The 27,597-nt window shown below is 47.0% G+C and overlaps 1 protein-coding gene across 1 annotated transcript in view; it reads right to left on the reverse strand.

Annotated features, from left to right (window-relative positions):
* Window positions 1–27,597, reverse strand: part of MYO1D (myosin ID) — a gene marked incomplete at its 5' end in the record, with an annotated part of 107,000 nt that overhangs the window by 9,076 nt on the left and 70,327 nt on the right. Inside the window, 2 exons of the mRNA XM_085314795.1 lie at window positions 20,698–20,852; window positions 25,746–25,859. Of these exons, the coding sequence (XP_085170921.1) occupies window positions 20,698–20,852; window positions 25,746–25,859 (269 nt within the window). The remainder of the gene's footprint in view (window positions 1–20,697; window positions 20,853–25,745; window positions 25,860–27,597) is intronic.

Genomic DNA, 27,597 nt, shown 5'->3' on the forward strand with positions numbered 1-27,597 from the left:
GGCGGTTTTCCCAGCCGAGGCTTTTTGGTGCCGTTCAGTCCCGCCGGGTGCAGCCCCAGGACCCTCCATCAGGTTGGGTGGGAGAGGGTTCATCTTCGGCGCGGGCGGCTGAAATAAGAGCTAGAAATAAGAGCTAAAAATAAGAGCAACCGCCCTCCCTGGAGCCCGCGGCAAGGCGGGCGGGTTACCCACGCAGCCCTCCTCCTCCCCGAGCCGCATCGACCTCCCGGGCGGAAAAGGGGCCAGCGCCGCCCCATCGCTCCCTGCCTCCGAGCGAGCGGGCGCGCAGGGAGAGCCCCTCTCCGCCGGCCCCACCGCGCAGCCATTTTCACCACCGCTTTTTTTTTCTTTTTTCCTTTTTTTCTTTTTTTTTTCCTTCCCCCTCTCCGGAGCGGGTAATGAACTCATTAAATCACAGCGAGCCACTGAGCCGCGGTCGCCATGGGAACCGGCGCCCGCGCAGGGATGCTCGCCGCCGCTGGACCGCGCGCCGGCCCCGCGATTCCCAGCCCTCCCCCCCCCACCCTGGGCATACGAAGGAAGGAAAGCGATTTTCGGCGGCCGCGCGCACATCTGTATTTTCAGCGGATGCTCTCTCAACTCCCTGCCCCCTCCGTCACCCTTTTTTCCCAGCCCTTCGCTGCTGGCTCCTTTCCAGCCRTTTCCTAGAAAGGCGGAAACAAAAGATCCCCTTTGGCCGGGTATGGAGGATACTCGCCCAAGGTATCGGCTTCCCCCCACCAACCCCCCGGCCCCGGCACGGCGCGGGCGCATCCCGCTCCTGGCGCGGAGCTCCGAAGGCATCCGTCAGCCCCTCCGCAGGGGAACGTTTCTGAGCTTCAGCCAGCAGGCGCCGAAGCGCCGCGTGCCCCGAGTCAGACCGACCGAAATATCGATTAACGATGCGGAGATAAAAATAAATAAATAAATAAATAAATAAATGAAGATCGAGCCCGAATTCGCGCCGCAGGGCGACGCGTAGCGCTGCCGGCGCAGCACGCGGGCGCGACGGACAGGCATCACAGCGCGGGAAAGGCGGCGGGGGCAGGCAGAGCGCGCGCGGGACCGCGCTAGCCCCTCGCCGGGCATCCTCGCGGCCCCGGCGCTGCCTCYGCGCCGAGCTACGGCTACGAGAAGACGGATGCCGGGAGCGGATCCCGCGCGCGAGCTCTGACAACCGGGCGCGAAGAGGCTGCGCTGTTAGGAAATGCAAGCTGTGCTTGGTATTCTGCTGCTTTGCAGCTAAAAATCCCTATCAGTTAAGATTAGGAACAGCGTTCAACTGAACGCCAGCATCTTGTTGCCTAGATCACAGGAGTTTAGGTCGGTATCATCTCCGGGCTTGCGATCGGGTAAGTTAGCGCTGCCATATGAGGAGGRAGCGAAGCATTTGCATAAGCTAAAGATTTTATACTTTTAACACGAAACTGCAGTACGCCCCCACCACCACCTTCCTCAGCAAGGAAACATCCTCTCTGCTGTATCACGGCTATTTGTGCTCTAAATCACCACGCCTGAGTCATGGGAGAACAGAACAGCCTTTCTCTGCAAATATATTTTCCCAGCACATGCAGTTACAGAATGTGCTCTACTCCCCAAAGCTCCTTGCATAATTTTCTCTCTCTTTTTTTTTTTTTAAGCATCATTAAAAATAAGGCAGGAGTTGCAATTAAAGACGCCCTCAATCGTAATTCTTCCTTGCAGCRCTGCAGTCAGCGCCTTGACCTCTAATTCCCGCCGCTCTCCCGAGCTAAACGGAYGCGGCGCGGCAGAGCCGAAGGCAGGATGCGGACGCCGTCCGTCGCACGCTCGTGAACCCAATTCCTTTGGACGCGAGGAGGAGACGCGATAACGCAGTGGTGGCCGCAAACCTCCTCCTAGGGACGGGACAAGGGACAAGGGCGCCGGGCAAATCGGAGATGCCAGCATCGTTCTCCCTAAAGGGGAGGCAGTGGCTGGACAAAGCCTTTTGCAGGGGAAAAAAAAAAAAAAAAGCTCTTATTTCCCTTTCTGAAATGTTTAGGGATATTCCAGCTGAGCAGGTACCTGAAAAGCAGCGATGAGGAGGGCAGGGGCGCAGAAGAAGCACCGAAACGCAGCCCACCCGCCCTCCTCCCGCAGCGCCTGGCCGATGCCCGGCACGGAGACGGGGTGAACGCGTCCTCCTGGGCAAAGCTACGGCGGCAGGTCCTTCGCCACGCGGCGAAACCCTTCTCAACCCGTCTGGACGCAACGGAGCTTCCATTTTAATGAAACCTGCTGGGATAAACCGGTGCAGCGGTTTCTATAAGGCGAAATAGAAAATTTCCCGGGAATAGCCGTCACACAGAGGTGCGAAGGCACACCAACAGTGCCCGACACAGCGTTGATAAAATCCTTTTTGTGCGGACGCAGCTGCGCTGGCACGGCGTTTCCTGGCTCGGGGCGGGAGCGGATCGCAACGTCCAAACCCGTCGTCCTCCTASACAAAGGCCCCAAAGCATCGCGAGCTGGACGCCGGCCCCATCGCCGGGGCACGCGAACCCTCGGCTCCGCAAAGCTTCGGCCGCTCGCCCGTCCCGACGTTTCCACCCGCTTCCCCTGGGTCCTTCGTAGTCCCAAAGCCTGGATGCCGACGCTCCGGCGGCAGGTGGGATCGCGCGCTCTGAGAACCGGAGCGAAACGGGCTGCACRCGGCGGAACAGTCGAAGGAGAGAGAAAACGAGGTAAGCAACCCCAAAACCTAACGGACGGGGATTTGGTTTGACCCGCTGCAATTCGCCACGAGGTTCGTCCYGCGAAGAGCGAGGGCACGCGCCGGCAGCTCCGATCAGACTGSCTAAGGACCAGAGGGCAGCAGGACTTCGCAGCCGAGATCTGCGCCCAGGGCCGCTTCCRAGGGGAGCCGGCGTTTTCACGGGAAAGTAAAGTACTTTCCCCTGGCGCCTTACGGCTCAAGAAAGCGCTCTTGGTAAGAATCGCAAGGGTGCTGTGGACTTTCTCCTTCCCAAATTCCCTTCCCCAGGCTCGACAGCAAGAGAGAACCCCCCCAAAAAAACGTTCCTACAGGTCCAGTGAAAAAATCAACAGTCGGWGATACCCAAACAGATACTTCACTGAAGGAAAAGCAAGTTAAACTCGGCCTTTCCATGATCTTGTTGGCTGGTTGCTGTCAAACAAGCGCATCTATTCCTCCAGACCGGCCACGGCATGAACCGGCTCCTGTTTTGGAGGTGTCATGGACGGAGAGAAGTGGAATCAGCTGTTACATCAACWGTGGTAACATCTGAGAAGCAAAGGACCCAATCCATACTTGGTTTTATTAGTCCCACTGCTGATGGAACAGCCATGGGAGTGATGCAGGTTGCTGTTAAAAAGCAGAAGTAGAAAACCGAACGTGACGTTCATCGGTAACATGTCTTTTCCAGGTTCATGTCTTAATCCCTTTCCTCCCTCCTACTCATGAGCCATCCCTGCTCCAGGAAGGACAGTGCTTTTTTTTTTTCTCTCTCCAGGTTGATGAGTTCTGCCACCACGGGCTGCAAAGCCATGCTTGGCGGCGAAGACACCAGCCAGAAGCTGCTTCCATCCCCGAGGATCCGCCAATACTTGCTTGAGGTTCCTCCTTCCGACATCGGCTTTACGCTGACTTATACAGGAAGAAAAACACTGGTTGAACTTTAGCGCTCCAAGGGAACAGGCAAAGGACTGCTAAGCAGGTCCTCTCAAGAACTTCCTTCTGCCTAGCAGTAAAGTTTGCATCGGGCTAAATTTGGGTGAATTCAAGTAGTCCTAAGGGAAGTTGGCCCCTCGGGGAGAGCTCTCCCGTGAACAGAGCATCCCTTAGGAGCCAGGTTGATAGGCACACAGCTCTTACCTAGCTCTTTTGCTAAGTTTTTCCCAAAAAAATAAAAATAAAACCCCGAAAACCAAATCACAACCATCACCCAGCAAACTAGGTCAGCGTTGGCCACCCTGCCACGTCACACACTATATTTAGCTGTAACCAGCAGCACAGAGCAAAGCGAATACCTTGCTATTAACTACAGAGGACGTCTCATCGTTGCTGACACAGGAYTCACGAACCAGCCACCCTAGATGAAGGATCTAAAATCCCAGAGAGCTTATAAACAGCGAGCAATCGGAATTACCATCTTCTGTGTTGAGATATTTTGCTTTTCTCAACATAAATAGGAGCCAAACGTCTTTTACAAAGCTACACCTCCCTGACCGCTTCCCAAGTGGCTCCAGGGAAGCTGAGAAACAACTCGGGCCTGGCAGTCACGGCCAAGAGAGGTGGTAACACAGTTYGGGTTTTAACTTGAAGGTAATTAATCATACCAGATGTCTCAAAAGTCATAACGACAAAGCACTTCCAATTTACTTAATGCAAACATGTGGCACCAGCCTAGACAGCAATAACAGTGATGACCTTCCCATTTGCCTTGTCATCTGCATCAAGGCTTCCTAAAGCTTGCAGCCCTCCAAATCAGCTCGCAGGCACTAATGAGCTCCCGGCTCCGCGTCAGACCGTGCCCGGGTGCAGAGAACATCAGCCTCCGCGTGGTCCTCTGGCACGTCCCCACCTCGCCTCTGGCCTCGTTTCCCTGCGGGACACGCAGGTCCCGACACCCTGCCGCTGCCGGAGAGGCGGATTTTCCTGCTGAGCTGCCTCCGCTGGCAACCTGCTGCGGTAACTGCTTTCATGGAAGTGTTTTTCTTTTTTTTTTTTTTTTTGCTTTTTGGCTTAGCGTGCACAGAAGAAAAACAGAGTTGATGCCCCAGCACAGAAAGGAGTCATCAGCGCTAATCGGTGCCGGTGCAATTACTCAGCTACGCAACCTACAGCTGCTGTAGCTCCAGTCGTACAAGTGGGAGCTCCTCGCGCGTTATTCACTGTCAAACATGACGTGACACATCCCTAACATCCACCGTCTGCAAACGTGCACACTGGGACGGTACACGGCTGAGCCAGGCACCTCAGGTCTACCCAGTCATGCTTTAGTCACGCTAAGGTGTGAGCGCCGGGCTGCCCTAAGCTTTCTTTYAAGCGTGCTCCTCCCTCCGAGTTGGTTTTCCTGCCCCGTCCTGAGCTCATCGTACGCCGGCGGTTCTTTGCCTTGTCATTCGTGGCTTTGCTTAGCCGATTTGCACGATACAGTACGAGCGGGACTGCAGGASAGGCACGAGAGGACGATTAACATTCAAAAAGCTTTAGGTGGATCCTTATTATAAAGCAAATTAATCCCACCCTGAGCCAAACTCAGCCCGGAGCAGCAGCTGGGCATCAGCGCGTGGCTCCAAACTGCAGGCGTGCAGCTCAAGCAAATGCAAGCGGCTGACGAACGTCGGGGGAAATCCCATCTCCACCCCACCTCGCCCAAAGCAGCGTTACTTAAAACTAGCCAAGGCATCCTCTGCTCGGATTTAAGGACGGATGGGAGGATTCAGTTCCTGAACACAGRCATCTGCTACCACTTTTGACACCCTGGGGTACATCCCCTTGCCTCAAGCTGCCTCTCCAGAAAGGCGCAAGTCTTCTTTAGGTCCTGCGTCCTACCCACCAGTCCCACGGAGATCTCTGACGCGCCGCGGGGCATTTAAAATGCCGCTGGAGACCTGCGTTTAGGCAGCTGAATTCCACCGCYGTCTATCAGCTCAATCTAATTCAATAATCCCATTTAAAGCTTCAGCGAAGACACGACAGTGCATATGATGGTGGGGATGCACCTTCTGTTGACTAATCGTGGAAAACGTAATATCCAGTCCTGCGTTGCCCTCAAACTGCCACGCTCGGCAAGGCAAAACAGAACACTTGTTCGCTCTCGGTCTGACAGCTTTATGATTAAGTGCTTTACTCACCAATTTTCCCCTCTTCAAGCGTTCCTGGGAGGAAGTGATACTGCTCGGTTTTGGTTCAGGAGTGCCGAGTTCCTACCACCAACACCCCCCCACACACACACTGTGTCTGAGTGTCTAACTCGCGTGTAGGTGGAAAGTTTCCAGCAGTCCAGGGTCACTGTGTTCAAACACCAAAAGATCCTTCCTTTGCCCTTTTCTGCTAAAAAAAAAAAAGAAAAAAAAAAAAAAAAAGAACACCCCACTCAGCAGATGCTGCAATGTCCTGCAATGGCTGGAGGACACCCAAAAAAGCACTTTCTATGCTTCCATTAAAACCATTGAGCAAGTTGTTCTGCGAGTGGGGACGTGACTACAGCCTGTTTTTCCGAAGTGACCGCCCCTCGCACTCCTCCCGACACTGCCTTGGCCCTCTGAACCCTGCTCGCACGCCTGAGGCTGCACCTCCACGTTTCCCACGACAGCACCCAAATGTCCTTCTCGTCTGAGAAGCAGCAGCAAGCTGGCAACTTTGCACCAGGCTGGAGCATAGCTGAAGCCTCCTGCTTTTTGCCCAACAGAGCTATTAGATTTGTCTCTTTAATCAAAATGATTGATTTTCATGAATCTTGCAGAGAATGATCTTTGATACCTCTCTTTCCCACTGTCAAATCTGAGGATACAGCAGATGCGTAAAACCATGTTTCCCTAGGAAACCAGGCTAAAAATAGCCAGGCTGCCTGGCTCAGGGGACTGGTCTGGAGTTGTCGAAAAATTGCAGTTAGAATTAGATATTATTCTGAGTTAAGTATTTGGATTAGCTGGTCCTGGGTGCTAAAGATCCAAATATAAAACACTGCTCTCCTCTGTCTAATCTGTGGTCACTTGTGGTAAGAGCTGACCTTCTCTGGAAGCACGCTGAGGACCTTGGCCTTTCACAGAAGCTCCACAAAGGCCATTAGAAGATTAAGCTGTGCTGAAATGCTCCTGCCAGCCTCTGCAAACTGGAAGTGGCAGGTGACTCTAATCTATAAACTCAGCTGGGTTTATAGAGCCAGCCTGGCTCAAAACCATCTTCAGACCAGGATGAGCTTCCAGCACGTGGGCAGGTAAAAGGTGAAGGCTAAAACCAACCTAGCCACCAGCCCTCTTAAGCCGGTGTAACCCAAAGGGAACTGAGCAAGAGTCATCAACAGCTCTATGGGGCTACCTACCCTTGAGATGAGAAGGTGGTGGCAGCTCAGGGGCCACAGCCGAGCTGCCGTAAGCATCCTCAGAGCAGCACCTCTGCAAGAGGCCCTGTGCTGACACTGGCAGAAGAACATGCTCCTGCTCCAGGAGGTCAAGGCTGAGATACACTGGAAGAGCACAAACGGGGACATAATTCCTTGTGGCTGTGTCATATCTACCCCACAGGCTATTTTAATCACAAAGATATCAACACGACGTCTTTACTGGCAAAGCGACGCGTGTGCACACAAATACAACGTATTTTAATAAGAAGGGTCGTTCTCCCTGAGGCCCTACTGCGAGCCAGTAATTTGGGGAAGGAAGCTGGTTCCGCGAGGGAATCTGTAAGGGATGGAGATGTTTTTATAAATCCTTCCCTTAGCCTGCCTAACAGATATGCACGAGGGGGGGGAAAGGAAGAACGCCTTCCCCTTCTCCAGCACCAGTTTGAGTTCACACAGGGAAGAGCAAGAAAGACAAAAATAATCTTTTGTGCATTTAGTTGGAAACCTAATTACTTTGAATAAATTAGCCAGACTTTCCATCTTAGATTTAACACCTAATAGCCTATGATTCGCAGCTCTGTTACATGATCTCCTGTGCCATTTATATGCAAAAATGCTTTAGGCAGGACGCTCTGTGGACCAGGGATATTAATTTATACCATAGGCTCTGGAAGATGAAACAAAATTAAAGCAGATAAGGAGATAAGACACATCTTAATGCATCTTAACAAAAAACGTGCTTTCTGTGCATTTTAGGGTGAAATGAGCCGTAAAGGTCTATATAGCTGTGTGGGTGGTGGTCATGCATGAAGAACTTTTTTGGTGGCTATTCCAATCAGTCCCTACTTATTTTCCGCCAGCTTGAGAGCACCAAAGGGAAGAGGAACAAGGACTATCGTGGCACCTCCATCRCGCTCAAAATTGCACCCTGAAACCGCACCCCAATTTCCCTAACCAGGCAGCAGCACCCGCCGCAACTGCTTCTCGCTCCCTTTGCGAAGGGTGCAACTCACGCCCAACGACAGCACCCTACGGCCGCGGCGGAGCGGCGACTCGCACCAAAGCGACGAGGTTCCTCCTCCTGCATCAGCAGCCTGCAACCGTAAAGGCACAAAACTGGTTTTGTGTTTATGCTCTGTCCCTACCAGCTCCTCCTCGCCACTTAAAAGAGAACAAAACATTACTTCACCRTCTAATTTCAAGCTAGTGTCTCGGAGCCAGAAACTGAATTCATTTCCATAGATATCAAGTAGTTTTACCAGTATAGTAGAGCTAATTACCTCCTCTTTCCCCCTCGTCTCCGTTATTACTGTCACCTCTCGTAGGGCAATACAGGAGCATCATCCTATGCAGCACCCAGCAGCAACCCAGAAYCGTCTGGGAGGTGGCAAACGTTCCCGTCGCACCTCAAACACGCCAGACAGAATAGGAAAATAATCCCTAACGTAAAAGAGCTTGCAAAGAAAACAAGTATTATCTGGACTGAAAGGAGTTTATTTTATTATATACGCCTCAACACAGAACGGCTCCGCTCCAACGATGTAAAATTATTAGGTGCCAAAAAATGCAGGAGCTACCCAGCGGTAATTTGTTCATGGTGGGTTTTTTTTATCCATCTGCTTAGAAATTCTGTCCTGATTGGAGATAGGGGAATTCAGACTGGCTTGACAGCACGTYGCGCTTCATGCAACGGCAGCTATAAAAATGCAAGCTTTCCAGAGCCCCTAAAAATGAGATATTTAGATATGATTCCCTGCACATCTGCATTTCACATGTGATGCCTCTACCCTCCTGTTGATACTCTTTGTAAAGGCAGGAGCAATTTATTATTTTTAATTCTTTTTAGCGTGTATGCATTCAATCCGGAGCATCCAGAATTAACAGCTCAGCTACAGTATCCCCACAGACGTGTGCACGCACCACTGTAACTACTTATTTTTTTTACAACGCTGATCTTGCTTATGGGTAAACTAGGAGCATCCCGGCCCTTTTCTAAAATATTTTGCCCGGAGAAAAATTAGGAAGAAAATTAGAGAGGAGGAGCAACATGCACAATCCAGATCTCACTTTGACTTTCCACTTTGGACTGAAAAACCAATGATACAATAGCCCTATAAAAACACACCACAGTAGGTATAAAGCATTTGTTAAACCACCGCCTCTGTTGGATCATTTTCACTTAAAAACGATGCTGATCACAGGCCTTCGTCAACCCTGCTCAGACTCTCCGAGAGGATTGAAGCTGGAAGCCTAGTTTTCCTCCAAAATTCAGAAGATTTAAGGCATCCTGCGATTTCACGGCATCTCTTCAAACACCACTGCCCGCCATCAGCACATACACGCTTCCGAGCGGGGAGGCCAAAAAATGGGACCAATACATCGCAAGTGCAAAAGAAAAAGGAAAAAAAGGAAGGAAAAAAAAAGGCTAAATGATGCAATAAAAAACCGCAACAYGTTTCTTCTCAAAAACTCCTGCCGAACAGACGAGGGGCCGTATTCGGCATTCGTTACCATTCGGCGAGCGGTCCCTCGGAGTCCGCGAGCCAGCCAGCGCTTCAGYGCCCGCACGGCGAGAGGACGAGCAAAGAGGATTTTAAATAGGTCACCAGGAAATGTGATCGYGCCGGGTCTTTTTTGTTCTGTTTTGGTTTGGTTTTGTTTGCCGTCAGCCACCGGAGTCCTTGCTTGCAAGGAGCGTCAGCGCTGCCAGAAGAAATCCGTGCGGGCGGCATGTTTGGAGGAAGACGGGCGCCCACTACCTTTTCRAAGCCAACTTTTTAACACCCTTGGCACGGGCAGTCTTCTGACGTGAGCTTGCTGCCAGGTCGCTCCTTGGCCTCCGAGAGCCTCGTGCAATGGCTATTTTGCGGGAGCTGCTGCTGAAGCGCACGGCGAAACGCATCCGATGTTACGCCAAGGGGATTTGAACGGATTCAAAGCAGGATCCTCTTCCATTCGCAAAGCCTCTTCTCCTCCGCTCAGGTTTCTTACCCAGGGAAATCAACCTCAGGACACTGCTCCCTGCAGCTGTCCTTCCCTTCTCTACGCAGCAATCCTGGAGAAAAACGAGGGTGAGAGTTGGGAAGAAAAGCAAAGCACGGCCACTGGCTCTGCTGCGCTGGGAAGACAAGGCGAGCAAAGCAACCGGAGGGACGCGCCAAGCCCAGAGAACAGCTTCACCATCACGGATAGAGGCCCAAACTGCAGAAGGAGGAGACAACTCAACCAGGCCAAGCCACGTCACCTGCCATTTTTGGAAACTCTTCCATCACTGAACAAGCTATAGCGCTCCCATGCAATCCAGCATCGGAAGTGTTTTTCTTCTCCTTTATTTGGCACAGGATCCCACGGCTTCCAAAGCAAGAATACCCCGGTAAGCTGCTCGGGTCCCGTGTTCGTGGTGTGTTCCCCTATGGCACGTGAACACCACGCACTGCCGACCTACAAGGGTCAGCCGCCACTGACATGGCTCATCTTGAGAGGGAGCTTTGAGAGGAAAAAATGAGGAAAATGCAGCAAATGGTTTACACCAACAGAAGATATCCCCAAACATTCAACAAAAATAGCACTGGGGTTGCGCAGATAGGAAGAGGGGACTAGTTTGGTTTTCTTCTCAGATGGATAGCAGACCTGTCACGCTATTTCAAACCAATTTCAAGCCACAATTTTCCCCATCCATGAAAGAAATGGCCAATGCAAATAAACTCATACATCTGCAGGCACATCTGCATGCAACACCTGGTGTGATCTGCAGATGGGAGCAGTAGGTGCTATTTGGGCTTTCCCTAATTCAATTTTGTTCTCACCTGGATTACGTTTACCTATCAGAAGCTCCAAAATTAAACCCGCAAAGAGAACTAGCTGTCACAAAAAAGCAGGAGACGCATCCGAATTATCGGGTCAAGCTGAAGACTGCAGAGAAGCAAGGGATTCTGACAATCAAACTTCTCCTACTGCTTAGTCTGTACGTGGGTAACAAGCCCATCACGCGAAGTGCATCTGGCCAACAATTACTCAAACCAGTGAATGTCACCTGATGAAAACACTTTATTGTTTTTTATCCCTACGACAGCTGTTGTTGTTACAGGGAACTCTGCAGAGATGCCGAAGGCACGTGCAGTTGCCACCACTCCCATCTGAACTCCCCTAAAAAGACAGGTTGCTCCAAAGCGCTGGAAGGATGTCGCGGAGCTGCGTCACAACTGCTGGTGATGTGTACCTACAGCGTGATTCAGCTCTAGTAGATGGCAAGATAAGCACTCGAGCCACCAACTGAAGCGTTAAACCAACAGATTGCTATGCTAGATGTTCCTTGAAGCAATTCGGTTTGAACTCATTTTGTTCCTCCAAAGCAAAGCAGTTGTGCTGCAAGTCATCTGCAGCATCTCCCCACGTACACCTCTGAGTACTTTGTGTTCTGCCTCAGAAAAAATAAATAAAATAAAATCAGAGTTTTCAAAGCAAAACAACGTGTCACTTCGATCCTTTCCAGGCTTTAGAGTGCTAAATATGAGCTGCCCCATTAGTCTGGTACCAGCAGTACATTTTAAGGCTGGATTCTTTACTATGACATTTTATAACATGGAATTTTTTTCAAAGCATCTCTGAATGACGAAATGCAGAAATCAGAAATGAGGTCACGCTTTACAGGCCTTACACACAAATTCACCGGGATGTCACGTACTCCGGAGATGCTAACCAAACAAATTAAGTGCATTTACGGCCAACCCACACAGGATCCTACTGGAAGGTGACGGAGAGCAACAGAAAGTCTGCGTAACGCACGTTGCCGAAGGAGAAAGCCTTGAAGCATTCCCGAATCTCAAACTACTCCCCGCTGGGCGTTAAAAATAGCTTCTCAAAAAGAAAGAAATTCTGCTTTCTAAGAGAGAAAGCTGCAAGAGGCTTTTCTCAAAGCCTGTCCTTCAAACTGCTCTGTAAGGCACAGAAACAGAGCGTTAGCAAGGCACAAGCCCATCGTCCAAGACCCTCTTCTTCTCCGGCCACACTCAGGGGCATGTCCCCATGCATGAGCCTCTGCCCTCTCACCGCCTAAGGAAGAAAGCTTCATGCAATATTGCTGTCTAGCTTCGTATTAATGGAAAAAAAAAAAGATAGGTAAAAAAGATAGGTGAGATAGGTGAAACCTTTCTTCAGTGATGCTGATGGCAAAGCAAGAAACAGCTGCCAAATCAAGCAAGCAGGAAGGTTGCTTCTAGGTGGAATTTCAGCTACAGCATCCTCCGTGCATGGTGGTCACGGCGGCCACATCTTTCCCAAAACGAGTCCGTTGGCCTCGCTGGTTCAAGGGAAGGAGAGAGGAAGCGTATGCCGATCTCCATCCGCTCTACGCCACTTCCTCCGTATTCCCGGCTCTACCAGCTTTACAATGAGCAAGCTGGAAAAGGAGGATTTATAAGGCCAGTAATACGCTGGGCTCAACATATTAAGTCCACATACTTCAATTCATACTGCTAATTTGCTTCTGCACGCTGGTTTTTCTCTTTGCAGTGTGTTTTTTTTTTAAGCAGAAAAATAAAAGAAGTCAGCTCAGACATTAAATTCTAAACCTTTTGTAAAAAGACAAAAGTAAAAGCTATAAAGTCTGCCAAGAATTAATAAAGGCTTTTTTGTTGTTGTTGTTGTTTTTCATTTTTTGGCAAAGTCAGGTTTGTACAGCCACATTTAGACACTAATTTATTTGACCTTGGCTTCAGAAGACTTCTTGAGACAGACATAAAATTTTTAGTAGGTTTTCAGTCTCTAATTAAAAATTAGGTACCTTAGATGTTTTCAAAAAGCATCAAGCAAGGTCTCTTAACCGCACCCAGATTTTATCAGATAGATCCTCTGCACTCTCCAGAAAACAAAACAAAAACAACTCATAAAAATGACTTAATTACGCACCAGGGTCACTAAAGAGCAGTCTCGGGAACAGAGTACCTTCCTGAGAAGCGTTCAAATACGGAGTTCACAAGATGCAATGGACTTGGCGAGGGCTAAATAGAAGGAACACAAGCCGAAAAGACAAAATTTTGGCTTTGCCAAAAACGCAACGAAGTGCAAAACCAAAAGAGAAATTCTGTTCATGGATAGAATATTTTATTTTACATAAGACTTGAAGTACTAGAAGTATTTCTGACAGCAGATTTATCAAATACCCAAAGATTTAAACAAGAAAATGCATATTTCCCCCATTGTTTCAAATAGACTTTTAAAAGCTGGGAAGCTTATTGTTAAAGGCCTTAAAAATAATTTTTGTCTTAGGTTTCCAAAGCATGTTTTTTTAATATTTAGCAGCTCTCTCAAAAATTGAAAACGGACACTTAAAAGACATGTAAGTTATTCGGGAACCTGCATCCAAATTGCTGGTCTACGGAGCTGCTGAACAGCCAGCCAGTAAGCACTTTAATCAGAAATAATGAGGCTCAAAGCAGGAACTCTACCCAGCAAGTGACTCACCAGCAACAAATGGGGAACGCATCAACTTATGCTAATATTTAAGCGTCGCCTATGAAACATTTTTAATCTCAGGAGCTTTGTAATTATTTGCTCACGGATGCTGACGATGCCCTTTAGGTCCGTCTGCATCGTCACTCCACCTTGCAGGGAAGGCAACGGGTTAAACGTTTTGGCCAAGACCTTCCGGTCAGCGGACGAACCGAGTCTGCCCGGATTTCAAGACGCCAAAGATATATCTGCACCCGTGATCAGGCCAAGTCTGTATTTTCTGAAAACAATCTTAGTTAAGTAAAGCAACGCTTCGAATAGCTACGGTAGCCCACAAACTACAAGAGGAGTGCAAAAGAACAAAAAAAAGCTGTTAAAGAGAAGTGAACGCAAGATTTTTTTTTTTTTAACATCCCCTCGCTTAAGCACGTGAGGCAGATGGCACACATTACAACCCTCCGCAAGTAAAACAAAAATATAAAAGTTTTATATGCCTGAGATTTGCGAAACGCGGAGGTTCCCAGCGCACAGACAGACAAATGCCAGGACAGCTGCTCGGGGCAGATGGGTCCTTTGACAGCTTGATAATCCTGCCTTGCTGGTGAAACTAAGCCACGGTAAGGACAGCCAACTTGGGACCATCTGTCTGCGAGAGAGGAAAAGCTCCGGGAACAGCAGGTAGCCAATGCTTTGCTTGAGAATCAACCCAACAGCAAGATCATCAGTATTTACAACCTTTACTCGGGGAGCTACGTACGTGCAGCTGGCAGCGCAGCTCCACGAGGTCCCGCCGGTCCCGCACAGGAYGCCGCGCGGCGCTGCGTTCTGCTTCGCCACGAAGCTCGGGGTTATTTGTATTATTTTTTTGTGTTCTGGTTTATACCAGAAGCTTTCCGGTCCACGTTCGCGTGGGCCAAAAGCGATCTTTAGTTTTGAACTCGTCCAGCCTTGACCGAATGCCAAGAGCTGTAGTTTACAGCCAGTAAGGCATAAAAATTAATATAAAAATATAGCAAAAAGCCCGTTAAGAAGCATTTCTGCTAATGAAACATCTCTGCAAGATAAAAAGAAAAATTCCTATTCACCTGTTTACACAATATTACCTTCTGTGGGGAAAATCCACGGTGTGCTATATCAAAAGYAGAGCTTAACTGGGAAGGCTGCTGCACTAGCGGCTTAACGCACAAACTCYGTACTGCTGCACCACGACGACTACCCAAGCGTGCTTTCTTTAATTGTTTTTATATTCTGATCATAAATTTCTCGAGAAAAGGATGGAGCTGGACAGAGCCCCACAAAAGGGCACAGAAAACGTTAAGTGCTCTAAAATATTAAAATGTTAATATTTAAAATATGACGGCTTCTCTAAGGCCTAGAGGGGAGGAGGAAGAGGAGGATGCGCCTGAATTTTCTATTCCAGGGCAGCGCAACACAGACTGATCAGGTTCTGCCAGCGTAAACGCTACTGTCCGAACAGTTTCAGAAAATACCGAGGGACTAACCACGGGAAAAGCCAACCCCCTTCGAAGTGCATCAGGCTCCAACAACTTCTGCCTTCTACCAAGCTCCCCGTCCACCTGCCCTTAAGCACCTAGATTCGGTTTTCCTTTTGCAGAGTTTTTCCCCTTCTGCAGAGTCGAACACCTGGTGCATAAACACCRAGCGTTAACTGCAGTTTAGGGCTTCCCCCATCACCAAACGGAGCAGGGTTTTACTGAAAGCTTATTTCGAATAGAAATCCCATATAAAAACGAGCTTCTTTACTCCTCCACGGAAGCACRGACAAAAGTTTTACGGATCAGAGCGTGCTACGAATAACGTCGACCCTTCCGTCGAGGCGTTAGCTGGCAGCGGTGCTGCAGGACAAACCGGCCGAAGTAGCAATTCAGCAGCAGCTTGTTCGGGTTCCCGAAGCGGCGCTGAGCTCCTTTTCATCCCGTCCAGGCTGCAAGAAATCACGAGGGACGAGCGTTCGTCAGCGCCGCCGTGGACGCGCGACGCCGGCGGCAGCTCTGCGAGCTTGCTGCGGGAGAAAGGCAGGCGGTTTTAGAGGAAAGGGGGGATTTTTGGCTTCCTTAAAGTTTCCTGGTTAAAGAGCGTCTGGACGATAAATCAAAGTCTGCTCAATCTTCTGCGCCRTAGCCGGGTCTGAGCAGGAAGGCGCATCAGCCGAGGAAATTAAAATAAAGATTTTTGAACAGGTTTTAAGCAAGCTGGGCCTTCCTGATTGCGTTCATAAGCGAGCCGAGCGCTTCTTCCCCCCTCCAATACAAATACAACAAAATCACGCTCCAGCTCCTCTTTTATTACGGAYGGCATCAAAACTACCTAAAACCCTCCCGCTCACACGGGCGCAAGGGATCGAAAAAYGTGTATTTAAARAGTTTCTCTCCCCCTGCCTGGCAARTGTCTCAGCATTCATATTATTAGCAAAAATCACCCAGTAGGCAGCAYGCTCGGAGCTTAACCTTAAACACTGCTATTAAGATCATGACAAACTTAAAAATCCTTCACTTAAACATGCTCGCGGGAAGCGCTGTTTGCCACAACACGTATCATTACAGATATTTGGGAGACTAAAGGCTTTTCCGAACGCCCTGAAGCGGAGACGACACGAGCAGTCAGCAAAGCTTGGGACTCCGCAGCCCCAAGCTCAGCTTTGGTCTCTCTCTTTTCCCCAATAATAAGGGGGAAGCAATCAGTGCAACGCAATGCAGTGTCTTCTCCCTGCTCCCCGCTCTGTTTAGACTGTAAATTTTTTGGACCAGGATCTGTTTGTTTACAGTATTTAGCATAATGAAGCTTCAAGCCCAGCTGCAGCCCCCCGCAACATGCCAGCACGTGGCAACGGTCAAGCTAACGCGGGCGAAGAAACCGTTCTGTATTTTAAACCGGGTGCACGTTGCAGAAATCTGACTTAATAAACCGTGCACCTTGTGCCAAGCATGGGTGTTTTTCAGGTTATCCTGAAAGGTTGATGGGGCAGATTTCCACCCCCCTCCTCCTCTTTTTTAACATCATATTACATATACACACACACTCTCCTATATTACGTGCACCAGATGTACGTGTGTACGAAGCGAATTCAAACAACCAAACTTTTCCGCTTCCCCAATGAAATAAATTGCTGCCGTCTCCGCTCATGTCATGAAACGCACAGATGGAGCAATTACAGCGCTGAAAGCAGGTGAAAGAGGAAGCCGAGGAGCAGAGCAAGGCACCTTCACGCTGGGCCACAGCGAGCTTGTGCACGAGTCCTTGCCCTGTGTAGACAGAGTGTAAAAAAATGAAAGCAGAGTAACATGCTTTAACGGCTCCTAGAGCCCAGCATACTAGTCTGAAACCCATTTTTATGAATTACTCTTTGGTCAATAGCATAACAGCGCCGGCGCAACTGGCTCCAAGGCATGCCAGGTTAAGAAGCCGGAGCTAAGGAAAATTAATCCAGTGCACACCGATGATTAAAATTGGCTGACAGGTTTCAAAGCGTAATGGAAAATACAAAATTATCCCCAGGCAAGCGATTTTCTGCCGACGCKCTGCAGGGATTGCTTTTTACTGTTCTTTAAACCCCCTTCTCCGTTCAGCAAGCCTGGAAGCAAAGCAGCGAGCGGGGCTGCACACAATGCGGGGATTAGCGSAACAGAAGCAACGAGGATAACGAGCCACCGATACCCACGCGGCTCAGGTCGGTCTGCGCTGAGCAGAAAACACCGCGCGTGCTTTAACACGGACAAAAAATAAATAAATAAATTCTTTAAGTTAGGACACGCTGCAGAACGGGCACAACGCTTAGAAAGGAAGGATGCGTCTCGGTAACTTTAGGTGGGACATCTGAGCTGCCCTTGCAATCAGGGGTTTTTAGGGTTCCTATTCACGCCGCAGGCAGAAGCAGAAACGCGAGTTCAAACACGCAGGGCAAGATTCACAAGAGGACAAGAGTAAAAGGAATTAGTGCTGTAGACACTGGCTAGCATCAGGTCGTCTTTGGTGAAGCACAACTTTGAGGTACATCAAGAAAGAGTCCTCATCAAGTTGGACTGACCAGTCGAGAAATCTTCTAAAGGCTTAAGGACCCAGAAGCAACTTGGGGGTAAGGGATGSAAGGGATAAGTCATCCTTTCCTGGCTGATAATCCTCACCCTTTTATGTCCACCTTTACTCCCCAAAAGAGACTAAAACAAGTTTATGGACACGTCTACACACTGTTTCTAGGCATACATGAGCTGACCGTGGCCATTACGTGTTTCCAGCTAGCTTTCCACTGGGAATTCGCTCACTTAAATAACTGTAATGCTTTAAAAAAAAATCTAGCTGATAAGGAATGTTTGAGAGTCGTGTTTGTAATTTATCTAGACCACATTCAATTCACTCACCTCCTAACCAGGAGAGAGTTGCCACTGCAAAATTTTAGCTCATAAATGCATCACGCAATTTTTATGCTATTTAAGTATTAATCTGTGATCACAGTCTGAACATATACTACTACTACTAATAGTAATTTTGAAAAGATGTGTATTCAGGAAGGTTTTTAATGGGAAAAGGGAAAAGATGCAAGCCCTCAGCAGGAAGCTCCCAACTCTTACACAAGCTCCTACACCTTCGAACAGGGACAGCATAACCTCTCCAAAAGCAACCACAAGAATATAACGTCTAAAAATGTTTCCTCTAAATACTGTTTTCTAAAATGTCAGAATTTGCTGGAAATGCCCCAAATTCCCAACCTGAAGCATGTCACCATGGAAATTTCCAGTTCCAAGAGTTTGAAAAAAATTATAAAAAACTAAAGCCCCTGAAGGAGAAGGTCGAGATATCATAAGGTGTSACCACCAGCCTCCTCCTAACCTTTCTTACAAGTTAATACCGATCGTCATAAAATTTTATGGCTTTATTACACAAGCAGCGTTATATATTACACTCTACATAACCAAGAGCAGCTGTGCAAGCTTATCCTTGCTAGAACCTCTTAACGATGACTTCAGGACGGGTATCGAGAAAGCTGGCAACTACTTTCTACTCGTGGACAGGACCTTAAATGAGATCCTCCGACCTATAACCACCTTGTAATGCAGGACAGGCTGCTCTCCCCAAGGCACAGGCGTAGCACGGCTCTGAAGTCACATTACGGCGTGACACAAAAACTGAGCTTTCAGACTCCACGTTTTACCGCTGGACCCACTTTCTTTCCGTGGAAACCACCTTCGGACAAGTGCAAACGTGCTACTTGCCATCAGGCGCACCGTGACTTTCCGCTAATCCCCTGTAACGAGGAATTCCCAAAGCGCCTCTCGAGCAATGGGTCAGCTAATCCCGTTCACCGACACGATTTTGGTACTCTTAGGAAATTGAAACTGGCTGAAAACAAGACTATTTCCTTCTGCTTTGATTCACAGGTATGGCTTTGATGAGGGAAAGCCTCACGCTTGGATATTTAGAAAACTGAACGCGAGCTGTGCCTGCAAGGGGTACATTTACCGTTAAACCACTAACTTTTACCAGTCACTGAAGAAAAAGCAGCTTTTATACCATTTCCCCATTTATCTGGCTGTGATGGGAGTTGTCCTGTGAAGCAGTAAAAAAATACTAATATTGTATTAAGGGAAGATTAAACAGTAAATAAAGAGTATTTAACCGTTGTTCTAGTACAGACAGTGATTGCCTAGATAAAAGTAAAGCTTTCTTTTTTTTTTTTTTTTTTTTTGGATAAAAATGTCATTGCTAAATCAGTATAAGAAATTAAAAATCAATAGCTTATATTCTTATACAAAACGCAGAATATTTTTTTACTGATGGCCACATAATGTACTTTCTTATAAAGGGACATATATGCCTTATACTGAACTACACTGGATACAGAATGGCCTGGTCGCAATGCCTGAGACGAAGGAACAGCAATTCGGGATGAAAATACAGAATCTGCGGTATAAGCAATGAGTGGAAGATTAGGCACATTAGAGACTTATCAAGGCACTAAAGAATGTGTGAAAAAGTTCACTTTTGCTCAAAACACGTCAAACATGTCAAAGAGCTCAAGCTACTGCAGGATTCCAGAAATGAAGCCTTTCTTTACAGAATATATACCCATAATCTCCTGAGCCTTCAAAAGCTGGTGCATTTGCAAATTAAGCTATATTTAGGTGAAGGGGGGGAAAAAGGAGAATGTTTTCTGTTGCTATTCAGCACTGAATTTCTTAAAATAAGGTACTGTAATGCTCAGAATTAATTTCTGATGAATTTAGTACCTATGTCCAAAAATACAGTCAAAAGTTAATTTTGTATCCTAGTGGTGGGAAGTGGATAAACTGGCACGCTCCTCTTGAACTCACGAAAAAAAGAAATCACCTGGGGACCTAACACAATCCAAATTCAATCTCACTATCCTGCCACTTGCAGATCTGCAGGAATATTTACCCATAGAGACTCCTCTTTACTGGTCATACACGAAACACGATACCGAGAAAGGCAAAAGCCAATGCTGCTTGTGATCCTGGTCAGCATCAGTCTTGGAACAAATCTGCTCTGGAGGAATGAGAGAACAATTCTGAAGGTCTGTCCCCTTCACCGGCCATTTCTCTAGAAAGTTATTTTTATGTGCCTGCCTGCAACGCGGTCACTGCTGTGCAGATTGTGGGGACAGTTCCAAATTCGCATTCTGGTATAAGGTTCATCACTGCTAGTTCAACTATAGCTACAACAAACTCGATGCTCAATGCACTTAAGTGTTCAGTTCACCATGAAAACAGATTTTGTGCTGTGATTTGCAAGAGAAGACGATCTGCAAAGAAACAGAGATGACGTTTTGCAGCTCAGGTGCTGAATGATCTCCTCATATTGGAGGCAGAAGAAAGAATTTGAGAAAGGAACAGTTACGTGTTGACGTTACGCATTAAGAGTTTAACTATAGAAAAATACTGATGAGACATTGTTCCATGCTCAAAACACACGTTCAATGACGTTCATCTTCAAACACCCATGCTCCAAGAAGCACACACAAGGAAGGTAGAAGGGTCAACCAAACTGCGGTTGCTCAAAAGCATATCCCAAAAATACAAGGTAAAAACACTGCTCCAGTATCAAAATGATGCAGCAAAGTTAACACAGAAAACTCAGGCCTAGCACCAAAATGACTCCAGGGGAAGTCTCAAATTTGGTGTGCTAGATTGAGTTTTCAAGAAAAACCAAACCTAACACTGACCTCTTGAAGTGGCTTGCCAGGACTCCCACCAGCTCTCCAATTCTGCTGTCATTAGGTGGCTGCTTGCTGAAGAGACAGACGATGAGATCCTTGCTGTCTTTCGTGTGGAAGACCACGAGTTGGTCCCTTCCATTGGAGACACTCAATCCTATCAACTGTGAAGAGAAAGTAAGACACCATTACATATGTCGATGCATTTTTGATACTTGTCAGACTCATTCTTGCAAATGAGGCTTTCCTCTCCAACATGCCATGCTGTATTTCAATTTCTACTGCTACTAGAAAAGGCAATGTTCAGGGGAAAAGCCCATAAAAGGTGGGCTTTATTGTTTTGGAAGTCAACAGCCCAACTGAATGAAGTTTTTCAAACCATCTAGACTTCTATGTATTCAATACCATGTTGTGTTGAAGCAGATCCGAAGGGAGAGCATGAAGATGGGCTAGTTACAACAAGAAGCTTGCTTTCCCAAAAGTCTCAGATCAGATGACACCACACCATGCAGCAGAAGAGCCATGAGCCTGTTTTTTTCTCTCTCTCTCTCTCTCTCTTTCTTTCCCCCCAAAGAAAATCAACAACAATGAGTCTGGCCAACAACCMTGTTTTCCACTCAAATACACATACGCAGCCCTGGGGATGTAACGATATGCAGATAACACAAGAATGAAGCTTCCTAAAAGCATCTTGGTGAAGTATATAAGTTGCAAACCCCGCAAAGTGGTGATAACTCCAGTATTTAGTCATGGATTCAGATCCCGCTGTTCTGACAAAATACTTTTTGTTGTTGTTGCTGTTCTCTGTTAAGTAACTGCTTCTTTTAAAACAGTTCATAAACACGGCACGTTAAAAGCTTTGTCCTCCTCTCACCATGGGATGACAAAGCGAAAGCAGAAAATAGTCAAGAGCGCGATCTGGGTACGCAAACCATTCAGATGAATATAACWGGAAAAAGCAAAAAGTGAACCTACAGTAGGGAAACGAACTGGTAAGATGCTCGAAGAAAAATCAAGAGGCAAATATATTTAATAACCTGAGAAGAGGATAAGAGGAGGGAGAAGGGTAAGAGACCCAAAGAGAGACTACAGCAGACGTTCTCTGTCCATCCAAGGACTACATGGCTCCTTGGAGTCAACCAGAYGTTTACAGAGTGGAGCCATATTCTCCTGAAAGTGAGAGGCACTGATAGACCATTTTGTGGAACCAAAAATCTCATTAATCCCTTCTCAAAGAAAAAAGCCTTCTGYGTATCCCCGTTGCCCATGATGGAAAGGATATCGGCACAAATCTAGCTGGAGACTACTCAGGACTTCCGAAGCATGAATCATATGCAGAAACAGTCTGAATTCCTATTTTTGGTTTAATAGTCATCCAAGTTTCACAAGGTACTATTTCCAAGAAACTTCTTACAGCCCTGGATGTCTAACGCCTACCAGGGAGCAGCGTCCTCCCCAAAATGTATGCCGCCAACACAGAGAAGTGTGGTGTAGGTACAAAGCTTCTGGATGAAACACCACACAAATTTACGGACACTTGCGTTCTGCTGGCTGAAAATAGCTCACTATAGCAAAAAAATGGTCTGAACTGGTCTAATAAAATGGTCTGAAACGGTCTAATTACTGATATCCTAGGCACTGAGCAGAGAACTGCTACCAGTTGCACATATCCAATGCAGAGGGAGTTTATTCTCTACCATTCACAATATTTTGAGGTTATAAAATACTTTTGAAATAAGTTACGCTTTATGCACAGACATTAGCAGCTTGCCTGGCTTTTCATGTCCCTTAAAATTAATTTGCGCGCTTAAATACCACCCTGCGATCACGACGGAACCTCAGGGACTGCTGCTATCAAGGTTTTAAATGTGCATCAACTGTGAAAGATGAACAAGYTGAAGTCGCCGAATGTGAAAAGCCTATTCAGATGTTAATTACTTAACTGTGAGAGAAGTTCAAGAGCCCTTCAAAATTCTCCCATTCACCCCCTCCCCAAAAGACTATTGGGCATAATAAAAGCAATACAAAAGAAAATTTCGAAGCTGCTTATCTCAGTATTTACAAATACGAATACTAGCGCTGCCTGAAGATTAGGAAAATACTCTCAGCACTCAAAAAACATCCTTTATTGTATTCACCACTGTGCTGGGAAAGGTAGTTGAAAGGTCTCTTCTGCTCCTCAGCTGCCTTTCAGCTCCTTCCTGCCACTATCACTTGTTTTTTTCTCCAGGTAAGAATAAAAAGATGATTTTACACTAGCACTTCTGAAACAGCTACCAGAACACCTCCATGCAAAATAATCCCAGGAAGCAACATCCTGATCGAGTGAAACACAGGCTGGTTTGAGAGGAAAGTTATTGCTCTGTAATCACATGCACAAAATTACAGATTCCTCATGCACAAAGCAGCAGAAAGCAGAACCCGGAAYGCAGCCAGGCCTACGCTGAGGGCTACGCTCAAACCTCGCACGTATAGGCAGATTTAAAGGAAGCTATAGCCTGATTTCTTCAGCTGCAAACAAGTTTAGGGGAGTAACAAGCATCAGCTGACTGTCTCCAATGAGATTTCCATGGCAACCGCATCCCTAAGGATGTTGCCTTGTTGATAGCGTGCTTTAGAAATGCGGACAGCAAGCAGCCTAGCTAGCAGGCAGCCAGATTTGAGCTGGGTTCACCTTTCCATACGAGTAGGGCAATCCAGGGTCCCCTACGGATTTGTGTGTAGGAGGACGTATCTGATACACCAACAAGCATCAAGGCTGGTGTAATTATTCTCCATTTGCTTTACAGTGTTAGGAGCTCAATTTAAGAAACCCCGGTAAATCCTGGTAAAATACAGGTATTTCTGGTAGTAGATATAAACCACAGTTCCCAATTCTCTTCTTCTCCTCAATCCTCTTCCTGCTGTCCAGAGAAGGGCCAGCAGTAAATCAACGGGATCAGGAAGCCCTAGCACCACGCTGCAATTCCCATGTGCACGTTTTCTAGTGTTCCCAAGCTCCATAATCTAGGAGAAGCACGTAAAAAGAGGGGCATTGGCCTTTACCAAAGAGGGTTTTCATAATATTTCCATTCTGTGATATTATTCTGACATCTGTATGAGTCACTGAAGGTGCTTTTGGGCCATTCTTCCTGCAGAAAATACGCCAGGACCTCTGAACACTTGTTTGGCTCAAGGGAAGCGTTCAATCAGGAAACCCTTCCTGGAAGTAGGCTAAAGGGAGTAACTGCAGATTTACAAATAAAGCTGATTTCAATCAACTGAAATCTAAGTATTCCAAAAGCAAAAGATGCACAAACATGAGCTGCTTCGGTGCCAGAGGAAATGCAAATAAGAGAGCCAACGTAATCAGCATTCATTACAGCAGTCGTCATTCTATATGAATGAATTCGTTATTTTAGACGTGCATGTTTTGTAAAAACCATTAATTACTAACATTTCCAAGTCCTGCATTTTGTATAGGCAGCCCACAAATTGCATCTGACCTATTTGCCTCCTCTAGTTTTTAAAGCATTAAGGATTTCCAAGAAAAGGGTTCAGTTTACCAACAACAACAGAGCAAAAGATCTCCCCAGAGTGACCTGGCCTAGCTCCATTATGTACAGGTAGAAGCTCCACCTTCAAACCCATCTGCATGACAGATAAAGCAGACATTTGGCCAGAGCTGGATAAACACAGATTTCTCCATAATTACAAATGTAGCAAATGAATTGCACTGCTCTAGGATAACAGGGTATAAAACTAACAGAGAGAAACTGTGACTGATAAAATTTTACTTAAGGGATGTTCAGACACTGATTTCATCTTGATACTTGGGGGGGAAAAACCCATCTGTTTTGAAAGAATAGTCTGCTTATTAGCATCTCTGTGTATTTTAACAAGTCAGTTTGCACCAGCAAGAGTCAGCCATTTAGCAGCGTAATCTGCTGACAATTTCGTTTTATACAATTAAGAGATACTATCAGGAAAACACACCATCAGCCCAGGAAAATGACCCGCAGCTGCTAAAGTAAGTGGCAGGAATGTCTTTTCAAAACACGACACTGTCATGGTGCTACTGCTTTGCTGCAATAAATATTGTTATTTGGAGAAACAAATAACGGAGACRAGCACATTCCTCCACCACGCAGCGTGCGCGACGGCGAGCAGCGAGGTGCACAGCTTAGGCGGACGATCAGCGCAGAGGTTAGATGGGGACCAGTAAAGCCAAAATCAATAGCGCAGCCTCAGCTAATCATTCACTCYGCATTTGCAAATGAGATTTTCCTGCCACCCTAATCGCATCTTTGCTCTTTCAGCAACAAGAAGCCGCTCCATTTGTTACTTCTTCAAATGCAAACGTCCCAGGGAATTGGTGAGACTGTAGCGCTATGACATTTCCAGGCAACCCAGCCAGGTCCTGTAGGTTTAAGATAACCACGGCAGAGCTACCTCGGCCGTGGAAAAGCAGTTGAATCCACTCCCCAGAATGCCGAAGAGCTAAGATGAGCTTTTTCCCCATCCCCCTTCCCACCAGGGATAATCTGCTGCTTTGTCACTGGCAGCTAAACCACTACCCTGTAGGCTGGATACCTCAGTATAATTCAGAATTTGGCTTTGACAAGATACACATTAAACATGAACAAAAAAAATATTTTTTATATATATATATATATATGTATATATTTATATATATATTAAAAAAAAACACCAAGGATCAAGTAAGCCCCCAGAGACACGGAAATCATGTCACAAGCTGCTGTGAAACACTAACCCCCTTACGGGGCCAAGATCTTGCAATGCCCAGCAAAGAAATAACAAAAGAGAAGAATGAGCAAGAGAGAGTGTGATAAGCAGTTCGGTTTCCAGCCTTTATTTTATTCACTGAAATTAAAAGCTAACATGATGCAGCTGTTTTGTAGATAATTCCGCTTCAGTGTTTTAAAGATGAAAATACATTAAAAATACAAATTAGGGTTTTATTTCCATTTTGTGGATAGGAAAATGGAGCTAAACATTAGGTGTGCTGCCCAAGACCAGGAGAGTCTGAGGTGACATTCTCCAACCCTCATACTTACATTATAGAGCGGGATGGTCTTCATCACCTTGTACTGCTTCATCGGGTCCATCTTATAGAGATGTCGATCAGTGATGAAGATTGCTCTGTCCTCAACCTTATTAAAGCGATTCACCTGCAAAGAAGCAATTTCTCCAGTCACACTAATGGTCGCAGCACAACAAGCAGAACAACCGTTYACAGCATTAAACACCTGCAAACTCACACAAAGCTCTTAAACAGGTTTACTCCATAAATCTTGAAACACTGGAAAAAGAAAAACTTTACAATCTAATTTTAAAAACAAAAATACGTAGTGTCAGAGAGGTAATATTCTCAAAGTCATCCACCAGGGCTGGGGCAATGAAGAAAAGTCGAAGACCTAGATCAAATACAGGACTTGGATGCTTTCTACTAGCAGTATTTGACTTTTATACCTCTGTCTGCTGAGCAGACTCCAAACCCGGGCAGATGCCTGTTGTTCCTATGTCGTTTACGCGATTTTGTCACCCCAGAAGAATGACACACAGTACCTGTCACGCAGAGCTATACAGCGGTCAGCCCAGTCYGTGACAGCTCAGACGTGAGAAAATTGATTCAGGGCTGAAAGCACGTGCTTGGGACCATCCTTGATCTGAGCAGGTCCCGCTTTCCTCCTTCAAAAGATCTGTGCCTTCTATGTAACTAAGCAATTTTTCCGGRAAGTGGAAAACGTGGAGCACCATCTTTCCCCTGGCCCAACCATTAGCAGATACCTTAGTTGAATAAGGGCACGCTCCACCTGTTTTGCTTAAGTTGTGCCGCTCTGCAGAAAGAAATAAAAGATGGACAGTCCAGAGRGAGTCCAAAAGAACCTAGTCGGTATCCAGGACCTAGGCAATCAACCTTGTGGAAGGAAGACAAGGTCATTTCTTGGCAAGGAGAAGACCCAAGCTGCCATGTCCTTCAGGCTGCAAAGGGTCTTGAACACCACCCTCTCTCGTCCTGAGCGAGGCTAAGTGAGGACACAGCCAACCTGGTCTAAAGTCTACAGCTGAGAACGATGCCCTGTGCCCCTTTCCATGCTCTCCTAACCCCATTACCCCAAGCCAGCACCAGTGCTCGTCTGTCCTAGCAATTCACTAACAAAAATCTTCACTTTTTTTTTTCTTTTTCCGAGATGAGCAAAGGAAGGGGACAACAAGCACCAGAGCCAGGACAAGGAAAAGGGTGAGGCTCCGGGTAACGCTAAAGGCACAGGGCAAGAAAACAAGACTGCTCCRCTTGGCAGTGGCAAGCTTTGAGATTGGTTCAGCCGTATCAGACCCTTACTCYGAGGATCAGTTTAGTCCAGAGGGGTGGACATCACTCAACTCGTATTTTAACTTGATTTTGCGTTCTCTTAAGGACATGGTACTCAAGGAAAGGACACTTAAGGCTCCCCAATGCGCTCAAGCTCCTCAAGAAAATTCTTCAAACAGGGGTTAGCTATCCATCTGCACTGGCCGGGACAACTCTGGGAACATGGAGAGCAGAGCTCCAGCAGCCAGCAAACTTCCGCATCAAAGAAGAAAGCACCTGACTGTATCTGCGCATCTCCAAGGTTAAGTGTCTGCTGAGTCAGGGTTTTTTGTTTTGTTTTATTTTTTACATGTTTTTTTAATGCCTATACTATTCTCAGGTGGTTTGGAATCTGGACTGTGATCTCCCGATTCCCACACCACTACTCTAAGGTACTTACAACTAGGAAAATTATAGTGTGCTGCTCACCACACTAAAGCGAAGAAAGGTATTTTAATCTTCAAAGGCCTGAACCCCTGAACCCTCCGATAAAGGCGGGTTACAGAGAAGACGGAACTAAACTTCTCAGAGACGTAGAGCAAGAGGACAGGAGG

Source organism: Rhea americana, unplaced genomic scaffold, assembly GCF_003343005.1.
Source record: "Rhea americana isolate MKP2758 unplaced genomic scaffold, rheAme1 scaffold_411, whole genome shotgun sequence".
Classification (NCBI taxonomy): Eukaryota; Metazoa; Chordata; class Aves; order Rheiformes; family Rheidae; genus Rhea; species Rhea americana.